This window comes from Osmia bicornis, chromosome 1, assembly GCF_907164935.1.
Source record: "Osmia bicornis bicornis chromosome 1, iOsmBic2.1, whole genome shotgun sequence".
Taxonomy (NCBI): domain Eukaryota; kingdom Metazoa; phylum Arthropoda; class Insecta; order Hymenoptera; family Megachilidae; genus Osmia; species Osmia bicornis.
The window spans coordinates 14,415,562-14,437,739 of NC_060216.1; the positions used below are offsets into that span (position 1 = coordinate 14,415,562).

The following is a 22,178-nucleotide window of genomic DNA, read 5'->3' on the forward strand; positions in this document are numbered from 1 at the left end:
TAGGAATACCTAATTATATAGGGAAGTTTTTTATTACGCCATTTTTTGTCAGTTTAATAAACGTTTTCAAAAGGACATAAGATTCAAGTTATATTATAAATGTTGCATTAAATGTTTTTAAGATTGCTTTTGCGTCAAATATACCATTGAAACTATTATTTGATTGCAATCGCAATAGTGCATCGTGAATAATATATGTGCATTTAGATCATTGAAGAAGACCGAGTGAGCGCACTAGAAGATGTAAAACCAGTGCCGTAAACATCGTGAACGTAAATATACGGTGTGCGTTCTGTGTATACGTGTTACGTTACAGACGTCTTCTAAATCGTGTAGAATTTTCATGATTCTTATCAAGAAATATTTGTCTGACTTTACGTTCATATGAATCATTTTGTTAGGACAAGATAATCGGTGAAGTAAATTAGTTAAAGGTAGGTTATAATCGAGACGTACGATATTGACAGTGCTAAGAATACCAAGAATAGTACGTTTATATTGGGTGTGTGAACCTTCAAAGTTATTAAAAGTTATTGAATTATAAATATTGAAGGTAGGAAGATTTGAAAATAAGGGCGCACTATCTCCGAAACCATCGGGCGTCCTACTGCTCTAGGGTAACACAGTGGGTGCATAGCTGCGCGGTATGAAAAAATGATGTGATCGATGGTCATCATGGCGGCACCCATGCTAAAGTGGAAGCGGATCACAAATCCATCCGGGCCCCAGCCAAGACCTAGACATGGACACAGGGCAGTTGCTCTTAAAGACCTTATGGTTGTTTTCGGCGGTGGAAACGAGGGCATTGTTGACGAGCTTCATGTCTATAACACGAGTAAGTTCCTTCCTTGCTGTGCGTCTTTCGCGCCGTTCTTGATGATTCCCGCGATCCAAGATGGCGGCATACACTGACAAAACGGTCACCGGCCGGATCGCCGTGAAAATATGAATTTTGTTCATGCCAGATCATTTATTATCATATGTTTCATACAGGTTGAATGTACCTACATTGTAAATGTCTTTTTAACTTTTATTTGTTAAACATTAGGGTAATTTCATAAGGAGAATCAGTTCGATCTGTCATTTTTCATGTTTATACGCACGGGAGCGGCCATTGCTGTCCCTTACGCCCCACCACAATTTGCAACGCGCCGCGTTTCCCGTCATTCCACGTTCACGCTTCACCTTTCCTTTTCTTTTTTCCTTCCGTTCCTATTTTTCTTCCCACTCTTTCATTTTATATTTTCACATCTTTATCATATCACAAATAAGCATAGTATTCTTTTTACTATATTGCTAACACTTGTATGTATGAGTGTTAAGTTAGATGTGTTTCTTATAAGAATTTTGAATTGAATGTAAAGCTTATTATATAAAATGTAATAAATATAGCAATATATGTATAAAATTATTGTTCACAAGAATGTAGGATTATTTTTAATATATTAATAAATTAAATTACTCAATATCATATTTAAATTTTTTAGATAGTTAAGATTATTAAATGAGTCCATTTAAAATTAGCATAGCATTTATATTACATAAACATTTCGTGTAATGTTATATGTTAAAAAACGTTTTTTTAATTAATAAAATTATCTCTTTTCTTTCCAGCTACTAACCAATGGTTTGTACCATCCACAAAAGGTGACATCCCACCTGGCTGTGCAGCATACGGATTTGTTGTTGATGGAAGCCGTATTTTAGTATTTGGTGGTATGGTAGAATATGGAAAATATTCAGATGAGCTTTACGAACTCCAAGCAGTTAGGTGGGAATGGAAGAAACTGAGACCCAGACCACCAGAAAATGATCCTCCACCGTGTCCAAGATTGGGGCACAGTTTTACTCTCATTGGTAACAGAGTATTCCTCTTTGGAGGATTGGCCAATGACAGTGAGGATCATAAAAACAATATACCAAGATATTTAAATGATCTATATACCCTTGAACTACTCCCTAATGGTACAACTGCTTGGGATGTACCGCAAACCCATGGGCATGCACCACCACCCAGGGAGTCCCATACCGGGGTGTCTTATTCTGATAGTAAAACAGGAAAAACCTGTTTAGTGATTTATGGTGGTATGAGCGGTTGTCGTTTGGGTGATTTGTGGTATCTCGATGTCGATTCAATGACTTGGAACAAACCAGTGGTTCATGGTCCTATTCCATTACCACGTTCCCTTCATACTGCCACATTAATTGGTCATCGAATGTACGTTTTCGGAGGATGGGTACCGCTCGTTGTTGATGATGTTAAAGTAGCAACACATGAAAAAGAATGGAAGTGCACGAATACGTTGGCTTGCTTAAATATAGGTAAGTTAGTATTAGAGTTCAATTATTCCTTTGACTATTAATTAATCTTATTTTAGAAACATGGACGTGGGAACAATTAACCGTCGATACTCTAGAAGAAAATGTTCCTCGTGCTCGTGCCGGTCATTGTGCAATCGGGATGCATAATAAACTCTACGTATGGTCCGGTCGGGATGGATACCGCAAAGCTTGGAACAATCAGGTTAGGGTTAGTCCATACAGTTGTTTTATAATGTAGGAATGGTTTTATTTTTTATAAAGTATGATTTAATCTGTGTCCTTAGGTTTGTTGCAAAGATTTGTGGTACCTCGAGGTCGGCAAGCCATCGGCACCATCGAAATTGAACTTAGTTAGGGCAAGTTTGCAAGCGTTAGAAATCCAATGGACACCCGTACCATCGGCGCAATACTACATACTACAGATTCAGAAGTGTAAACCATCGGCAACAACCGGAACATTTCCGGCGGTCAGCGCACCGGCGAGTACCGCCGTACCAACGACCACGACAGCAATGGTTACACTTGCAACTGATTCTGCCACATCTTCGCCCATCACCACTGCTCCCGAGCTTCCATCAACTCCAACCGTTGTCAAGCCGTCCATACCACAAACTCCCCCAGTACGAGTACAATCGACTGTGCAAAGTCCAGTTCAGAAACCAGTATCATCACAAAGTGTAACAAAACCATCAAGCCCAATGACACCGAGAGTCGCTGGAAATCTGATCAGAATTCGTTCTCCCTTAGTTACAACGACACCCACAACTCCCGAGCAAGCTCCAACTTCTAATACTACAGTGGCAGGTCAAACGCCAGCTGCAATGTCAGGGATCGCTGCCCTTGCGGCAGCAGCCGCTGCTACTCCAAAAATAAGTATGAACAACGTACCAATTCTTCCACAGACAACAGCTAACACAATCAGAATGAAAAACGTACAACCTGGCCAACAAATACGTTTCGCGCCTCCGGGTGCAACGGTATTGAGAACCGCTTCGCCGCAGCAAAGTAAACAGATAATCCTACAAAAACCAGGCCAGAACATAGCTGGTCAACCTCAGATTGTCCACCTTCTTAAAACCGGACAAGGAATGGTAGCGACTGTGCCTAAAGTAAGCCTCATCCCCGGGAAGACTGTTCAAGCAACAGGTGCGAAGCCTCTTAACCAAGGACCAACAATACTGAGACTGGTAAATCCTAACACTGTAGCAGGATCCAAGATTCTTACAACCATGAAAACGTCTAGCATCGTAGCAATGAGCAAAGGGCAAAACATCAGCGGGAAACAGACGATAATGATAACGAAACCCGGAGGCAATGGTGGATTAGTTGGTCGAAACCAAATAATTGTAGTTACAACAGGTTCGGGTTTGAGAGCTGTACAGGCTGTTACCACCTCTCAAGCTGGTACCGGACAAACGGCGAATATTACCACACCGGTAAACGTGTTACCCTTATCAGCAACTAACCACGTAACGAATCAGCAGGGAGTAAAAATGATCGTCGTTTCGTCCGGTGCGATGGGAGGTGGAACCACGGGCAAGCCTATAACTATCACGGTACCAGGCCAGGGTGGTGTGCCAAAAACCGTGACCATCGCCACTAAAGGAAATCCACAGGCCATTTTCAATCCTGGAAAGAGTCAAATCGTCACTATGCCTCAGATACAGAAAACACCAGAAACGGTGACAGTGTCTGGTAAACCTGTAACGTTACAAATGTCTGGTGGAATAGGTGCAAAAACAGTTACTCTCATGCCAACGAGTAGTTCCATAGCGACTACTTCAAGTGTATCAGAGACGATAGACACAAGTAAAATGTTGTTCGTACCATCGCAGAAGCAACCATCGGCTTCATTAGCGTCCACGTCTGATGGTCCTGCCACCACCGACGCTGCATTGGCTGCGTTAGCTGCGGAAGCAGGTTTGATAGATCCAGTTCAAGAACCTTCCGGAGATTTATCCTTCATGGTCTCTACAGACGACGGCGGAGCAGGGGATGGTAAAATGGACGATAATTGCAACGGCGATGAAACGAACACCGCAGCAGCTTTGGTTTCCCAAATGGGAGGTGGGGAGTCCATGCAAATCGATAGAGATGGTAATTTCTTAATTCCTCAAGTCGACGGCGCGGCAGATGTTCTCTTATCTGACGACGACGAAGACAATGATAAAATTGATCTGGCGGAGGATCCTGCTTTAGAGAATCAAGAAGAATCGCAGGCTGCAGATTCTGCGAACATGGAGCAAGATCCTGCTGACGCGGCTCCGGAAAGTGTTCATATGGAAGAGTCTTCCATGAAAGAGCCAGAGGTATCCTCGGAAGGTGCGACTGAAGTTCCTGTTCCAACCAGCACCGCGGAAGATATTCCGGTCGAGCCGGAAACTTCTGCTGATGCTCAGCCAAATGAAAGTGAAATGCCTGTGGAAGTTGCTAACGAACCGGAACCGTCTAACGAAAGTACCATGCAGGTCATAAATAATGCATCGTCCGAGGAAGTGCAAATAAAGGCTGAAATTTCTACCATGCAAGATCCCATAGAAGCTACGTCGGAGGAGGCATCGATGCCGGAAGCAATGGAATTGCCAGAGAACGATGAGAACGAGCAAAGTGAAAGTACAGAGATCAAATTAATGGCTATGGATTCGTACACCGCTGATCATGATAAATCGTCGGTTGCTGAACATTTATCACCCGAGGATAGTATATCGCAGCTTTCTCAGGAAGATAATCAAGATACCGTTGAAAAAGTGAAAGACGAAGTTCCAGAACAACCCATGGAACTCCCTGAAGGTACGTCACCGATGGAGACGCTGGAAGATAACGACGAGCCAATGGTCACAGATTCTTGCTTAACTACCACCAGTATCAATATTCCAATCACAACTTCTATCATGCAAATAAAGTTAGAACAACCTGACGAGAAAATGAAACAAGATATTAAAATTCCTGAACCAGCTACGTCAACTATCAGTAACGTCGTGCTGCTTGAAAAGGAAATGGATGTTCAGAAACCAGTAGCCCCGGTGAAAATGGAAATAAAAGAAGAGTCTGTTAAAAAGGAACCCTTGAAGCAAGAGAAAATGAATGGTAGTAGAACGGAGAACGGTGATGATTCTACGGCACTGACTACGTTAGCCACAGCTGCCTTGGGGTCAGCTGAACAACCAATGAAAATTAAAGCTGAACAGGTAATTTATTAAATCCTTTTGCCTGCTGCTGTGTAATTTATTTTTTTAACATTTTTTTTTATATTTATAGAATGAGAAGGAAAAGAAGGAAGAAGAATGGTACGACGTGGGGGTGACACAAGAATCAAGATTTACTGTACAACATTATTATTTACCTGGCGATGAACCATTAGATATAACGCAACCATTGACGATGGATGTTTTTGAGGGAAGAACCAAGGTTGCCTTAGAACAAGGAACTATTTATAAACTAAGAATTGCTGCTGTGAATAGTTGTGGACAAAGTGATTGGAGTGAGGTAAATAAAACAACTATAAATATAGATACAAAAATAAAATGTTGAATGTAATTGTAATATCTTAAAAAATTTTTTTATTTAAAGGTATCGGCGTTTAGAACATATGTTCCGGGATTTCCTGGAGCACCTAGTGCTATAAAAATTAGTAAAACCGCGGACGGTGCGCATATTTCATGGGAACCACCGCCTAACAGAAACGATGGACCGATTTTGGAATATTCAGCATATATTGCAATGTCGAACACTGCATCGAATAATAGTGGAGAACCAAAGACAACTTCGTCAAATTCAAATCTAACATTCACGAAATTCTATTGCGGTACAAACAATTCCTGTTCGGTGTCTAATAGTTCCCTTAGTGCCGCTTATGTTGATACGACTCGAACACCGGCCATAATATTTAGAATAGCAGCACGAAACGTGAAAGGATACGGACCAGCGACGCAAGTTAGGTGGTTGCAACAAGGTTAGTATAGGTATTCTTTTTTGTCAAAGATAAATTCAGGTATTTTTTTTTTTTTTTTTTCAATGGAAAGCTATAAATTATTAATTTTTGTATCAGCATCTAATGTATCAACAGCAGCAGATCCCAGCAATTACATGGAGAATAATCCACAAGTAAAGAGGCGCGGTGTAAATATACGTTTACAAGCAAACTCCCCACAGAAGAAGGTGAAACTAAAGAGACCGAGTAGCTAACTTTTCTTGAGTCTGTTTTCCCTTGACCTCTTACAGCCCAAATATCCAAACAGCGCTATTCGTTATTTAATTTCCGCTGGTACACACGCCTAACAACGACGATGAAAGAAAACAGTATATTCTTGGAGTAAACGACGTGACATGCGAGTAAATGAAAGAAATGAATGCACGATAAAAAAGAACGATGGAAGAGGTGTCCATAGCTACATTGAGGTATAAACATAAGGGTTAAAAAAAAAAAGTATTTTAAGTGTTCTATATACGAATACAAGGTCTTTCTATACTGCGTTTTCTGACTCACCGTTATTCTCCTACTCCTTCGCGAATGTGCGACCTTTTTCTGTAAAGATAACACCAGTACTATTAATAAATGGCAAGGTGGTTATTTTGGAGTTAAACAAATTTTTCCACGTTTATAAATATTTTCCATAAATGTCGTGAAGATATAGATAACGACAACACTTGCATCATCTGCGACAATTCGTAGTTACATCCAAATATTGACCACCTTTAGTTTTATTTTCTAACATACATATATATGAATTTAATGTAGTTGTAGGTTGGAACAAGATAGTAAAATGGAATTTTTGTTTGAGCTCTGTGAAGCTACTGGGAAAAAGATTTCTTTTTTTTTTGAATTGTAAATTCTTGATATAAAATTTTTTATTATTATCAGATATCTGTAAGTACAGATTTTTTAATGCGAATTGGGAGTTGGGAAAACTTCCTGCTACATTTAAATATTTATTGTAAATATTGTAATTGGAATGGACTTTTTTTTTTTAATGTTATTAAAATTGTTTTCTTAATTCTGCAATACGATGCAAGTGTATGGAATGAAAATTCTGTTTGTAACATCCGTTTCTGTATAGAACATCGGTGCTATATCTTACTCTGGTTACTTTTGTTACTGCCAATTACAAAGAAGAAAACGTAGATTTGATAAGAGAAAGGAGCACGTATTGTAAAATTCTTTTTTTTTTAAAATACGAATTTACCTTTGCAATTTTGTTAATGCTTTCGGTACAAAACGCAGCGATATTTTTTGTAAAAATGGCAAAAATGGTATAAGTTTAGTAGAATTGCACGTGTTGTTTATGAAAAATTACAAGCTTGGTTTCAAAAGCGTTGATGTTTTGGAGAATAAAAAAGAATTTGAAGAAAATTAAGAATATTTTTATATGGCAACGAAATAATTATTTGAATAGTATATCATTATAATATATTATGTCTAATATAACGTTTAATCTTTTAAGGTACTAAATCAAGGAATTAGTATAAATGATAAAAAAAAAAAATACAATTTATAGAGAAATAAAACAATTATACATTAAAGTTTTAATGAAGGATACACGCATCTTAAGTTCTTTTAAGCATAATATATTTTAATTGAAATATTTAAAGAATGCTTTTTAAACTGAGGTTGAATGTTGAAGCCAACAAATCATAAACATTTATAAATAGAATTCATGGATTGATATATGATTAGATGGCTTGGGGCTATGTTTGAAACTGCAGTAATTCAAGCGCACATTTTACTTTTAGATTTATCAATACAAACTTTGTGTTATTTGCTTATAGCTTAAGAATTAACATAGCGTTTTAGACACTTAATATGTTATGCTAAAAAAATTTATATTAACAATACCCTACAAATTAGAATATTTGAAATATGTTTATATAAAAAGAGTTAGGAAACTATAAGAACTAATAACTTTACATTAAGTTAGTATAATTCACTGCAATCATACTTCTATTATTTTTTTTTTTCTTTTATCAATTCGAAATTCGTTTAACACGTAAGGGACTAACATATTTTTAACGAATATGTATCACTTTAAATGGTACCAGATTTCCTTCTGATAGAACACTTGTATGACCAATCGATAAAAAAAAAGTTATTAGTTCATTCATTTTGTTTTGTTGACAAAAAAGATAATACTAAAAACCGTACTACGATATCAGTTTATAAATATCCTACAGATGGAATATTTTCAATTGTATGCATACCTGGTAGGATATTCTGTTCTATTCAAATGTATTGAAATAGTATCCATGATATCTAAATATATATTGAGAGAAGTTATGAATAAATATAGAAAAATTATCTTACATGAAATACTCGTTATTTCACTGTAGTGACTTTTATAACATGAATGTGTACTTACATTGTAGATACCTGCATCTTTAAAAAAAAAAACAACAACAACAACTAACTGTATGCTAAAACTACTAAAAAAAAAAATACAAAAAGAGGTATTAAACTTCATTTTATCATACAAGTATGAGTGTCATAATCTGTCTTACTGTATACCTGAAACTTATAAAGACTTTATATGTTATAAATTTTAGGTTCTCAATTTTTCAAATTTTTCTTATCTACATTAATCAACTTAATTCAAGAGAAAATGTTAAAATAATGTACTAAAAAAGTAGATAAAATATCCTATTAATTTTATTGTAACACGAATCTGTAAATCATCTCATTATTTTTCTCGCGTGCTGCCTTTCTGTTAATTCTTTTGGCAGTAACGAAAGCAAGGTATCTTTCTGCAATTTCTTTTGTTATAACAAACAAAAACAAATTAATATCGTTCAAGATATCCGGATACGAATCACGTCTGTTTGAAAGAAAATTAATAAAAATATTCTTTCAAAGGGACCAGATGACCTCTATGAAAAAAATCTTAAACGATATTAAATTTTAAGGAACGGACCTGTAACAACCTGAGAAATGTTACGACCAGAAGGACTTTTTATAATTAAGGAAATCTAGTGACAAATAATTATAATATTTTTTTTTCTTAGCGCATAAATTATGCTCAAACCGAACGATGGTTTTTCCCCCTCTACGATCACAGTCGATGGCAAACTTTGTCGTACTATTTTAAACGTATGACTAAATGCTGAAGAAGAAAATAAACGGCATCATTAGCACGATTTTACCCTTTCCGAGTGATTAGATCTTGAAGAAAGGATTGCAAGGGAAAGCGAATTGTATGCAGCAGGCAAATCAAACGAAACGATGTCGTGGCAAAATTTTGAAATAAAATTATTTTGTCAACGACAAATAGAAACTTAGCGTACTGCACTAAACCTGCGATCGTACTGAATAATATACATTTGTATTTTTCGACGAAATTTCGTAAACACGACGTTAATAAGTATCACTAATTAGAACTATGTTCCAGCGAGAAAGTTTACGTACAATCGATCCTTTCTGATAAGGTACCATTCCAATCTAATAATTCCAAAAAAAAGCATCGTACATGTCTTTTGAAAATTTATCAAATTTTATAAATGAACTCATTTTGAGCCCTCGAATAATTTAATTAAATTGACGAAAAAAGAATTAGCGTGCCTAATCGAAATGTGAGTACGTAAAAAAAAGACAACAACATTTACAGATTGTAATTTTATACTTCGATATAAATTTATATTAGTACTTGTTGATGTAACGATGATCGACAAGTTTAAATGATTATACTTTTTAAGGATAAAATTGCACTTTTTTATAGGATTCATCAGTATCGAGGATCAATCGCATCTTATAATATAGGATTCATCGGTGAAATAAAGAGCGAAGTAATCGCGTGCGATTTTACGACTATGCGATATCGTTCCTTTAATCGTTAATTTTTATTGCTTGCGTTTATTGGAATATAAATTTCATTGCAGAAGTCTTTGGTCCTTGAGGTGTTAAGATCGGCTCAGAATAAGTGTACAATTCATTTTCGAGCCGGTAAGTGCAGTATTTTTCTTGGTACTTTGTATGTGACATATTGAATGCCATAGGAGATATAATTATCCAAACGACACATGATGGTGTGAATTGTTGACCTTTTGTCTTATCGATTTTCTGTTATCAATTAAGTACTCTAGTATCAGCTAATTATCATTTAAATGCGAGACAAACGAAGGAAATTGATGTATTGTATGTATATGTTTATGCAAATTTTTAATTTTGCAAATGGCATTTAGAATTTTAATTAAAAAATTAGAATATAATTGGAGGCACGAGGTAAAAGGTTGAGGGTATTAGGGATTAATTTTTATTATTTTTTTTTATTTTGTAATTCAGTTAATAAAATTCATTGTGCCAGTAACCTCCATGGCAATCAATGTGTTAATCGTCATCGATCATTTGAATCTATCGATAAGTGAGCATCGCTTTCACCTAGCTGTAGAATGTTAATTAACCTATTAACCAAGGATAACGAGTTAACTCGTGAAAATCCTCCTCGGTTAACAGGCTAAATTATATTAATTAATGTACGTTAATTAACACTTTGACTGCCGTACATTTCATAGAATCTATGATTCTCGCAATTTTCCATTCCCTTTTGTATTCAACGAATCATTATTGATAGAATTTTTATTTTTAAATTGTAATTAGCGTTTGATAGAGTGGATAAAATAATGGCGTTAAAGTCAAAGTGTTAATATAAGTTAGTTAATTGTAAAGCATAGAAGAGTTGCCTGTTGAAAAAGCGCGCAACTTCGTCAAAATTACGAGAATAACGGAGAGCGAACGAACTGAAGGCACACGAGTTTTCTGTGAACACCGTGTGCCGGATATGCATTTTTCCTGCATATCGTGACAAAGAAAAAAGACGAGTAAAAATACCTTCAAACGTACCGAGAAAGAACGATTCCATGGAATCATCTTGCATTCGTTCACCATATCGACTGTGAAAATGATGATGAAGCTAATTGTGTACGCGAGAATTGACGTTTACGTTGTTTCTTAACACTTTACCTACCGGATGTCACTTAAGAAGCTTCTTAATGCCACCAGTTGTTGACTGAAACCTGTGATTATTATTAATTTATCCATAACTCATTATCGATTAAAATAATGAAAGTTAAATGTACAATAATTAAGAAGAAATTGAAAGTAAAGATTACTCCTTTAATTTATAACTAATATTAAATTATAATCGGTAGGTAATGTGTTAATACATATTACAAATGAATCTATATACAGGGTGCTCGTCTAGGGGTGGGTACCCTTTGAAAGGGTGGTAGCTGAAGTGATTCTGAACAAGTTTTCTATTTACCAAAATGTTCATTAAGACATAGTTTTTAAATTATTAATGAAAAACACCAATCAGTCAATGCGCAAATATAGTGCGCATGCGCAGGAGTGTCGGCTACGAACCAACATGGCGCAAGGCCCAGTTTGTTCGCAGCCACGATCGAGTGCGGTTCTCGTAGCCAACACTCCCGCGACTGAGCTTGCGCACTACACGTGTTCTGATTTGTCGGTGTTTTTCATTAGTAATTTAAAAACGAAACTTTAACGAGTGCTTTAGTGACGGAAGAAGTTATCCCAGCTGAATCATCCCAGCTGCCACCTTATCAAAGGATATGTCCATCCCTAGCTGAACACACTGTACAGCGAAAAGGTATTTCCAAGATTTTGTTTCTCTTTTGTTGAAATATTCATCTCGCATGAATAAATCGTGAGATTACCGACTTTTTCACGAACGAGTCTCGTAAAGAGAACCCACGCGTTTCCGGCGAATATTTTTCACGAGAAGTGCAACGTTTCTACGTAATCTCGATGTTACTGCCACGTGTTTCGTTGCACGTGATCTAAATCAGCACGAAAAGTGCTTCGTACGGTATTTTCGTCGAATACCTAACGAGAAATGAACAAATTTATCGTCGACAATTATGCTGTTTCGAAAGGGTGCTGTACGAGTATCGTCATATTGAGAACCATTTTATAGAATCACCTGTTTGCGCGGGAAACTCGTGCGAACGTTGCTCAAACTTAATCAAATTAAATCAAACGTAATGAAATCCGTGCATTATGTTTGTTATAAGTGCTAACGTATTTATAATTCATAAATGAAACTAGTAGTGATACACATCGGAAATGATCTTTTAGATGTTATCTCTTCGTCGATTTTATTTCGAAGCAGCACGATCGTCGATCCCTTTTAGACTAAATAATAATAAGGAAAGAAAGGTGAAATGTAGTGGAACGCGTCCCGTGTGTACATGTATGTATGTAAATACGTACGAGTGTGCGGACTTCTATCATACGACGTTTGCAACAATAGATTATTTTTCCACGTCTAGCTCAAAATGTTTCGGACCTTCGAACGAACATCCGCGAGGCTAGATTTAGGACGTAAAAGAGGGAGATAAATGAGTGATCGACATTCGTGACCATATGTTTCGCATAACGACGACACACATCATATACAGGGTATTCCATGTCATTGGGCCGAGCTATAACTCTAAAGCGGTAGACTCCGTTAGTCAGAATCAAAATGGCGTCGCGGTGTCACGTGATACGGCGGAGACGTATCAGATGCCAGTAGTTGCATTTTTTTTATTAACTAACTCCACTTCCGGAATGGAATTTGTCTGATTTTTTTTCTATCTTCTATCATTTTAGAATTATAATTTAACTCACTTACATGGAACACCCTCTATACACACACATATTCAGGTGCCGAATGGAATGTCCGGAAAGCACATATTACATTTATCATATATTTTATTTTTCGTTCACGCGTACAGGCAAAGTCACTGAGAACTTGAGAGAAACGATTGCCTAAAACATTCATTTAAAAAAATGAACGTATGAGATATATACAATTAACGCGTGATGAGATAATAAAAGAGAATCACCATTGAACTGATTCTAATTCAATTAGAATGAAAGGGTTTGAATAATCTTATTTGAATTTTAAGACTGTACACATCACATAGAACGTTTGTATATCCGGGAAATGATGGTACTTGAAAGAGATGCTATTTTCAGTCGAGTACTTTTGCGAAAAAAACGAAATGTGTCAAGTTAATTGTACTGGAGAGAATGATGTATGATAAGAAAAAAAAAATATGTCCGACAGATTTTACTTTTCACATGACTTGCATGCTTGTACGGTCTTCTTCTTACGTTGTTATTACATACGACGATGAAATTAGTTGAAAATAGTTTCGCCCGTTTCTTGAACAAGTATATCTTTCAGTGAATCGTGTATACGATGAATTTGAACGTCGAGAATCCTCTAAGTGCAAAATGTCTCTTGGCGTTTCAGTTCATTACGTGGATCGCGCTATTTTTCACTCTATTCAACTATAGATTCTCTTCAATGGTAGGGTTAACTAAACATATATTATATGTAACAAAGAGAAACAGAATAAATGTATGTAAACTTATTAAAAGTTTATTCGTACGCGATTGGTCCCCTCGCAACTGGACTTTTTAACCCAGGGGTGGGCAAGTGTTTTGGCTCGGGGGCCATTTTGTGAAAGTGGCGGTTAGCGGAGGGCCGTATCTTTTTGGAGCGAAGCTCCGCTATTGATAGGGATTTTTTTGTGATTTTTTAACTCAAAAACTAGATTATTAATTTTGACCATTCTTTGCAAGTCGATCACAGTGGTCACTGTGAGCGTTTATATAGAATAAAATCAGAGATCGGTGGTGTACTTGAGGAATTACGCTATGAATTCGTGTTCCGCCCACCCCTGTCTTAACCCTTTAATACCCAAAATTGCATAGCGGGCATTTAGCATTGACAATCGAGCGGGTGGCAACGAATGTGTCACCTATCTTGAAAATACAATCTCTAGAAATTATTGGGTTAATTTCACGATCTCCTTTATTCAATAAAGGCATGATTTTTATTCGTTTAATTCTGATTTTTAAAACATGTATCCTTCGAATGTTCAAATAAAACCCGTGGAAAAAATGTCTGCAATATAAAAGATTATATTATCACGCCTGCAAATGACGCTTATTTTTAGCTGATTAATTACCGAAGATATTTTATATTTGTACATATGTACATGATTTCGTACGTCTTTTGACAGGCTATAATAACAGAACTTGCATCGCGAGCGAATCTTCGTATCTGATACAGTGGGTGACAAAATTATTCGCTCATCATTTAAAATTTGACCAAATGACTTGAGGCATTTTGAGAAGCTATAAAAATTAATTTACTAAAATATATATTTTTGCTGTTTTAAAAAATTACAGTTTGTCGAAAGCGTGAAAAAAATAGCGAAGAGTAATTTTTTAACTTTTTTATCTGAGCCTGTAACGAGAATTTAAAATATGACATTTGTAAATTTTCGTTACAGGCTCAGATCAAAAAGTTAAAAAATTGCCTTTCACCATTTTCTTCCCGAGTTTGACAAATTATAATTTTTTAAAACGACAGAAGCACATATCTCAGTAAATTAATTTTTATAGCTTCTCAAAAAGTCTCAAGTCATTTGGTCCAATTTTAAATGAGGTATTTTATTTTAAACGGTGAGTGAATAATTTTATGACCCACTGTACATCGCAGGGTAAGGTCGTAAATATAAAATTCATAAGCATAAGGTAAAAGAGCAGTATCCTGTAGAAGTGGTATCTCTTCCCATGCAGTTGATAGCCTACTAGCTTGTCATTAATGAATATGTGTGCATGCGTTCCTATCATCTATCTACATATAGCATATACATATGTATCTTAATGTATGTATGTATGTGTGTGATTGCTGTGGTTAGTCGTCACCAGTCGTCACTATTACTTATTCCAGCACCATGATCATACCGCATTGATTTAAAATTATTTTAACACCGATTTTATTATTATTAATGGGTAAATGAAATCTTTAAATGTGTTTCAAGAATTGCGTTACATCGTGATATAATGCGACTTAGTATTTCTTGCGATTAACTGATGTCAATACCGGCAGTGTATACTAGAATACGCCCACACACGTTCAGTGCATTTTGTAAAGAAAAATCTCGTGACAATTACACCGAAGGAATCTGTATACGTATCAGAGGGAGGTTAAAAAAGTGCCACTTTTGTTAGAAATTATTTTACCTTAATTTTATGTTACGCGATGTGACAGATGATTAAATTGTTTACTTATTTATCGAATAGAACAAGAGTGACACTCGGTGTTAATTGATTTTTCATACGCGTGTTAATTAACGATACACATGCGTGTCTATTAAACAGGGTGCAATAAGTAAGGAATGGGAATTGACAGTATGAGAGTCGGAGGAGGCCGATGTCCTCCCCTCCTAGTCGGAGGACTTCTTGTCGCTTGTTTAATGCTCATTTGCAACTGGTGGACTCTATCTTCTGAAAATATTGAATTAGTTAGACAAATTGATGAATTAAATGAACAACTTAAAATAAGGTATCGATATAGTTACTCTTATAATAAATGCCATATCAGTTCTAATGAATTTACAATTTACAAATGTTTATATAAAAATTGTTTAGTGCCGAAGAAAGAGATCAATGCGTTACATTACGTGGGAATTTAGAGCAAAGATTTAAGCATGCGGAGGGTGAAGTGGCATCTTTGCATGTACGCTTAGAACAGCAAGCATATTTAAAGAAAAAGAACGATGAATTGGAATATTCTAATAATATTTGTAAAGGTGAATTGGATTCTTTAAACAAGTTAGATGCTACTAAAACTGCAACATTAGAAACTTTAAGACTGGAGAAGGATACTTTTAATACAAAGTTAGATGCAAAAAAGGAGGAAAACAAAAAATTGCAGGAAGAAGTAGATCAGGTATTAAATTAACATTTGAGTTTTATAAGCTGATTATACATTTTACTTATTAAAACTTTTTATAGTTGAAGAACGATCTTAAATTTAAATGCAATATAACTCTCCCAAGGAAAAGTACAATCACTCCTCTGGGTAAGTTAAAACACTTCTTTAAATTAAGTTTCTTTATATTTTTATACATCTAGAATTATATGAAGTTAGATTGAAAAGAAAGAGTTGAAAATGTTAAACAATATCCTGTTTGTTTAAATGATTTATTTTGATACTGCCTTTACAAATCAATGAGGATAAATTTGAATTATTTAAATTGTAGCAGCTTTTTAAATAATAATTTTGCGAATAATTCTAACATGTTTGGGGTACCAATAGATGATAGTAATGCAACTTCCATTTTCTTTCATTTCTGTATACTACCAATTGATTTAGTATTATATGATATTCTGGCGATTTGCCAATTTAGCTACAAGACCAGTAATTAACAAGTCTCAGTTGGGTCCTGTTCCGGAGTCAGCTGTAAGAATAAGCTTAGCTGGTCAGCGTGGTTTGAAATACCATGGAATTCCAATTCTTCCAACAGATCCGCCCGGCGCTGTGCGCCTAAGTCCTCGCTTCTCAGTTACAATGTTGAAAGGTAGTAATACTTTTCTCCTATCGCAGGAGAAAAGAATATTGCCACGCAAATAAAGCAGCACTAAACAATTCTGTACATAAAGTCATTGTATATTTATGCATCTATTGTTAGATTTGTAACATGGAACAGTTGAACTGCTTATTAAATATACTGCATTATTTGATCAATATAGAAAAATGATTAACTAATATCGATGAATAAAATATTGGTAAGGGAATCTAAAATGTAGGAACATTGTAACACAAATACTGACTCCTTATTTAATGTAAATTTGCATTCATGATCAAATGAATCAAGGGTTAAAATAGATTATAGATATTTGTCAGTAGTATAAATTGATTACTAATTGGTGAAGGCTGTACTAATTTCAGGAATACATAAGTGTTATTTAACCGTGGTTAATTTGTACACTGATCTGAAATTAAAACCTTTCAGAAACATATTTACTGTTTTATTTTAGAGTAGTAATTTAGTTTACATGACTTTCAGCTCAAACAAGTCCAAAAATTTCAAAAAATAATACTTCCAACGAAGACACAGCATCAGTCAATCCAGAATTTGAATAAGTAGATCAAAATGGTATTTACATACGCTAATTTAAAAATCTGTCTTCACTATAATTTTATTTTTGTTTATCAATGTATATAATTCATTTTAAGAATGACTATTAATATAAACATAATTTTATTCTGCTTATGTTTATTTAGGAAGCAATAAACAAGAGAATACAGGATTGAGAGATGCCAATGTAATAGAAAGAAGAAGAGATCAACGAATGAAAGCACAAGTCAGTGGAGACTGATAATAAATAAGTATAATAAAAATATCTCTTACAGTAATTAATAAATATGTGTCAAACATTTATTAAATATAATAGAGTTATAATGTTTCTTAAAGCAACAAATATTTTAAATGCTTTACATTTTACACAGTGCATCTTTATTTATAAATAATAACAGAGAAATTTATTCTCAACAGTTTAAAAATTTTTATCTGTTTAATATCGTAAATTTATCATTTTTTATAGTTTGATTAAATCTAATGAAAATGATTTTAAATTTTACGTAATATCAATAAATCGTGTTATTATATAGATTATATAATTGTTATGAATAAGGCAAATAATCGTATTTACTTAAAATGAATGGTTTTTATTCTTCTATTTTGTATTCACTCTAAGAATAAACACGAATCTTTTTTGTATAGTAAATAATATATCATGAATCTATCCTTAAATAAACATAATCGTGGATACGATATCTTAGTCAAGGTATGAAATTGTAAATACATAAGTCTAATAGAGACTAATATTACAAAACGGTATAATTGTATTTCAGATCATATGTTTCAAATACGTTTGCAATTTATATTTTGTTATTTCCAATTATACCTTACATTTTATATGAATTTATTTCAATCATATGAAATTTATTGCTCAATACTGAAACGAGCATGTATATTATGTTTTTATTACATTGTATTGTCACTGTCAAATGTGTTTTTATTTTATAGCTTTAGTTTTATATTAATATATTAAATCTCATCACATTTCTATTTCTTTTTTTTTATAGTTTGGGAATATATATGTTACATCGAGTTTAAAAATATAAGATAAAATCGTATGATGTGCTGTCAACAAAGCACCTACAGTCATTTTCACATTTAAACACATTTCACATAATACATATACAGGCTCTGCATCATTACATATTCGATGATTACATATAATTCGTTTATATTTATTAATACTTTTTACTGCATAGGTACAAAGCTAACTTGATATATTATGCAAATTATTATCATTGTTTATAACAATACTTTATAGTTACTCTAAAAAATAAAATAGTCTTGATTGTTATGTTCGCTAATGATGGATTAAATGTTAATTATCAAAATTTCTCAGTAGTAAACTATTTATAAAACGTTATAACAATTATATTACTAACATGTGTAAATATTTTCTAAGATATGATAAACATAAACGATTTTATTAAAGCGTGTTTAATCAAAATTTCATAACTGCATCTGTAAACTGTAAATCATTTCTATGTGTAACAAAATGCAAAGTTTGACTAGGAAACATTAAGTAACGACTAGACGTTTAAAACTTACGTTTAACCAGTTTTTTTGTTTTATACGATGACTACTTGCCATTATAGATTTCATTTAATATCTGGCAATTCTTTAAATTATCTTTCTATTACTTAATTTATCTATAACCATATATATATATGTATCTTTTCTACCCTAAAAACGAAATCACGTATTCAGAAGCTGCGCGTTAAAAAATACATAGTTAAAAATTTTTCGAAACAACGAATATTAAAAATCGTAAAAATATATTCTATCAGTAGTACGTTATATTATAATTTTTAAAATTCGATTTTCTTTAGGAGCCATTTTAAAAATACAAGATTAAATAAAAGTATTATTTGTTTCATTAGTAAACATCAAAATATATTTCTTTCTTTTGATTGCAAAATGTTTGCAAAATATTTCTTGTTTATACTCTTTACTTTGTGCGATTTTCAAATATGTAACATTTGTAAACTTTACAAATTATCGTAACTTCCATATATTTTGTAATAATTCACTTCTGATATCTGCAAAAATGAAATTAGCATAAATAAATTTCAATTATCAACTTGACATCATTAATTAGGACGATATAACAATTAGTATCATAAAGCTTTCCATCTCACAACTGCAAACTCGTCTGCATTTATAAATTCTTCGCTTAATACTTTATTAAATATTAAACATTCTTTGGTCATGTAAGATAATAATTGTAACTGAGTAATTAAAAGTTTAATTATGTCTAGATGAAGATATAGGATGTTAATTTAAACAAAATATAAATAAACTACTCCTATGAGAATTAGGCAACCGATTCTAATTTTTAAATACTCTACACGGTAAAATATACTATAAATAATGTCAACAGCCTTTTTAATAAATAATGATGGAGAGAATATATTTGGAGATAATGAAAATACTATACTGTCATATTAAATATTAGTTCTCTTAAAATCGTGGTTTTTCTTTCTGATAAAAATGATGAATTGTAGTGTACATTTTATGTATCCATTGCTATGCTCAAAGTATAATGGGGTTAGAGATAAGGCAGTGAGATGTTAGTGAATTAGTCCCTAAAGAGGAGGACTACCATAAAGTATAAAAAAAAATCATCGAAAAATTGTTTTTCGTTGTAATCTATAAAACTTCAAACTATTTATGCTGCCATGTTATATCAATGAAAAATTATGCTATCAAAAAAAATATATTTTTAAAATGGCTACATTTAAGGAGAATAGTGATGGTTGTTCACGTGTCTTTGCTTTCTTCTAAAAATAAACGCGAAAATCGAACGAAGTCGCCACCAACGACTATGTTTACGTACTGAATTTCGTGATCTCTCTTTAGCTCGAATTTGTCTAACTAACGAGTAAAATGCATCGTCTATGAATTGTCTAAGTGCAGCGGATGTTTCATAAAAAGGGCAACCAAGCTGTTCAGCAAGTGCCTTTCCCTCTTCTGTGGTTACCTACAGTATAATGATCACATGAGCAAAAGTGAACGAGTTCTAATTACTTAAATAACTAACATTTTACCTTTCTTTGATGTTGCAGATCAAATTTGTTGCCAACTAACACCAGTGGTATATCTTCATTAGCTCTTACTCTTGTTATTAATTTCCTATACTCCAGAGCTTCCTGAAAGCTGTGCCTATCAGTTACAGAGTAACATATCATAAATCCCTCTCCACATCTCATATATTGGTCACGCATAGCCGTGAATTCCACCTGTATATAAAAGATACAATGCATACATTAAACAATTTTTAATTTTTGCAGAATTTTGTCTTGCAGTAATAGATCCTGACCTGCCCAGCAGTATCCAATATGTCTAAAAGTGCAGCCTCACCATCTATAACTGCTTGTTGTTGATACGAATCCTCTGTCAATAACAAAGAATATTAAATATATTACCCTGAAAGCTAAGAAATACTAAGAAAAGAAATATTTTCAAATGCTTTACATTGAAATACACTGTATGATAGAAACTCCTTACCTATAGTTGGATCATGGTAATCAAGGAAGCTGTGACTGACAAACTGTAGAGTGACAGCTAAAAAAATACATTTCACAATGTGTATTATGTACATGTAACTCAACAGATTTCTCGGATGTACAATAAAAATTGCATTACCTGATTTACCAACACCACCATCGCCCAAAACAACGATCTTATAAACCCTTAGTCCACTCCTGATGGTGGGCTGCGAGACGACCGGTACGTCATTCTTGCCGTTCAAGGCCACGCTCTTATCCTGCAGGATGTCAGCTGACATCGTTGGAAAATTACTAACTATTTGGTAATTTAATGCTTGCTTCGGTTACGGGGCACTCGCACTTTTACAAACTGACTGACATACTTGGTCACGTATTGGAACACGCGCGTAGACACACCCGTATCAGTTGTTAGATCGGAAAAGATACGGTACATGTTTGATCACGATTGCAGGCCGTTGTTTTTTGCAATAGCTCGGAACCACACCGAGGGATACTTAATTGTTCGAATTTATACTTTTTACAGTTATATACAGCATGGCTGATGAGCATAGGCTAACGAGGAGACTTGACAGAACGTGACAGCCGCCAAGATTAAGCAGGCGCGCGATCATGTATTCAGGGACGTGTTTTTTTATTTTATTGTTCGTTTACAAACTATAATGTAATTCGAGGTTTCTTCGTAGATCATTGATGCTATTTGTTGAAAATAATAATTGAAAGAACTTTAATGTGAAATAATTATACATTAATCTTCTGACAACAGTGATAGCGCAGAATTAGGAACTAGTAATTTATTACATTTACGAGTATTATTTGGCTGACAAAGAATGTCTTACGAGTTCTAATAAGTTGAAAAAGTTAAGTATAAGGAAAATATTCAAGATTTAGTCTCGTTGATTCCGGTGACCGACTGGTAGATGGCAATATCGTTTCGATTCAGTATGACATCTATAGGATAGCAGGATAAAATGATATTGGAATCGATCATATTTTTTTATGTAAGTAAGTAGATCCAATTCTTTTTCGAATTCCTATTATTGTGCGTTCAATACAGAAATCTGCTAAAAAGTTTTACTGACAAGTTCATTAATCATTTTAGGACAAAAGGCTCTCTGTTGATATTTCAAAAAGACCACCGTGATTACAGCACCCTATAGTTCCGGTAAACCACCGTCAAATAAACAACTTCCGATTCCGTTGGTATATCAGTTCGTAGGGAGATGGTGCTATGGTATTATTTCAAAGTGCACGTTATTGTAAAAGGAAGAAGTATGGAAATATAATGCACAGGTAATATTCTCAGCTTATTACATTACCTATTTTGCAATAAAACTGTACAAATTTAGTAACTATATTGTTCTGGAATTGAACGAAAAAGAAAAATTTCTTCAGAACGTTATAGTGTATATCTTG

At 34.2% G+C, this 22,178-nt stretch overlaps 3 protein-coding genes across 15 annotated transcripts; 2 read left to right on the forward strand and 1 right to left on the reverse strand.

The window, feature by feature from the left end:
* Nucleotides 1–63: 63 nt before the first annotated feature.
* Nucleotides 64–6,793, forward strand: LOC114870914 (host cell factor). Of its 3 annotated transcripts, none has more exons than XM_029176143.2 (8): nt 64–434; nt 554–835; nt 1,615–2,322; nt 2,379–2,530; nt 2,607–5,510; nt 5,581–5,808; nt 5,893–6,274; nt 6,389–6,793. In XM_029176143.2, exons 2-8 carry the CDS (start codon nt 667–669, stop codon nt 6,505–6,507), a joined length of 4,662 nt encoding a protein of 1,553 aa, XP_029031976.2. In that variant the 5' UTR covers nt 64–434; nt 554–666; the 3' UTR covers nt 6,508–6,793. The 3 variants fall into 3 exon arrangements, with proteins under 3 accessions (XP_029031976.2, XP_029031974.2, XP_029031975.2); XM_029176141.2 differs by having other exon boundaries at nt 66–434; nt 6,371–6,793; XM_029176142.2 differs by having other exon boundaries at nt 67–434; nt 2,379–2,524; nt 6,371–6,793.
* Nucleotides 6,794–9,552: 2,759 nt separating this feature from the next.
* On the forward strand, nt 9,553–20,750 carry LOC114870916 (Golgi membrane protein 1-like). 9 transcript variants are annotated; one of them, XM_029176152.2, is made up of 7 exons: nt 9,553–10,249; nt 15,491–15,674; nt 15,761–16,061; nt 16,127–16,193; nt 16,522–16,692; nt 17,182–17,271; nt 17,400–17,566. In XM_029176152.2, the coding sequence occupies exons 2-6, from the start codon at nt 15,508–15,510 to the stop codon at nt 17,256–17,258; spliced, it is 783 nt and encodes a 260-aa protein (XP_029031985.1). In that variant the 5' UTR covers nt 9,553–10,249; nt 15,491–15,507; the 3' UTR covers nt 17,259–17,271; nt 17,400–17,566. The 9 variants fall into 9 exon arrangements, with proteins under 9 accessions (XP_029031985.1, XP_029031984.1, XP_046142775.1 ...); XM_029176151.2 differs by lacking the exon at nt 9,553–10,249 and adding an exon at nt 10,274–11,915; XM_029176148.2 differs by lacking the exon at nt 9,553–10,249 and adding an exon at nt 14,981–15,296.
* On the reverse strand, nt 19,052–21,762 carry LOC114870917 (GTPase HRas). 3 transcript variants are annotated; one of them, XM_029176155.2, is made up of 6 exons: nt 20,902–21,762; nt 20,764–20,820; nt 20,576–20,649; nt 20,304–20,495; nt 20,093–20,236; nt 19,052–19,295 (listed from the first exon to the last, which is right to left on the reverse strand). In XM_029176155.2, the coding sequence occupies exons 1-6, from the start codon at nt 21,041–21,043 to the stop codon at nt 19,245–19,247; spliced, it is 660 nt and encodes a 219-aa protein (XP_029031988.1). In that variant the 5' UTR covers nt 21,044–21,762; the 3' UTR covers nt 19,052–19,244. The 3 variants fall into 3 exon arrangements, with proteins under 3 accessions (XP_029031988.1, XP_046142786.1, XP_029031987.1); XM_046286830.1 differs by lacking the exon at nt 20,093–20,236; XM_029176154.2 differs by having other exon boundaries at nt 19,052–20,236.
* Between the last annotated feature and the right edge of the window lie 416 nt (nt 21,763–22,178).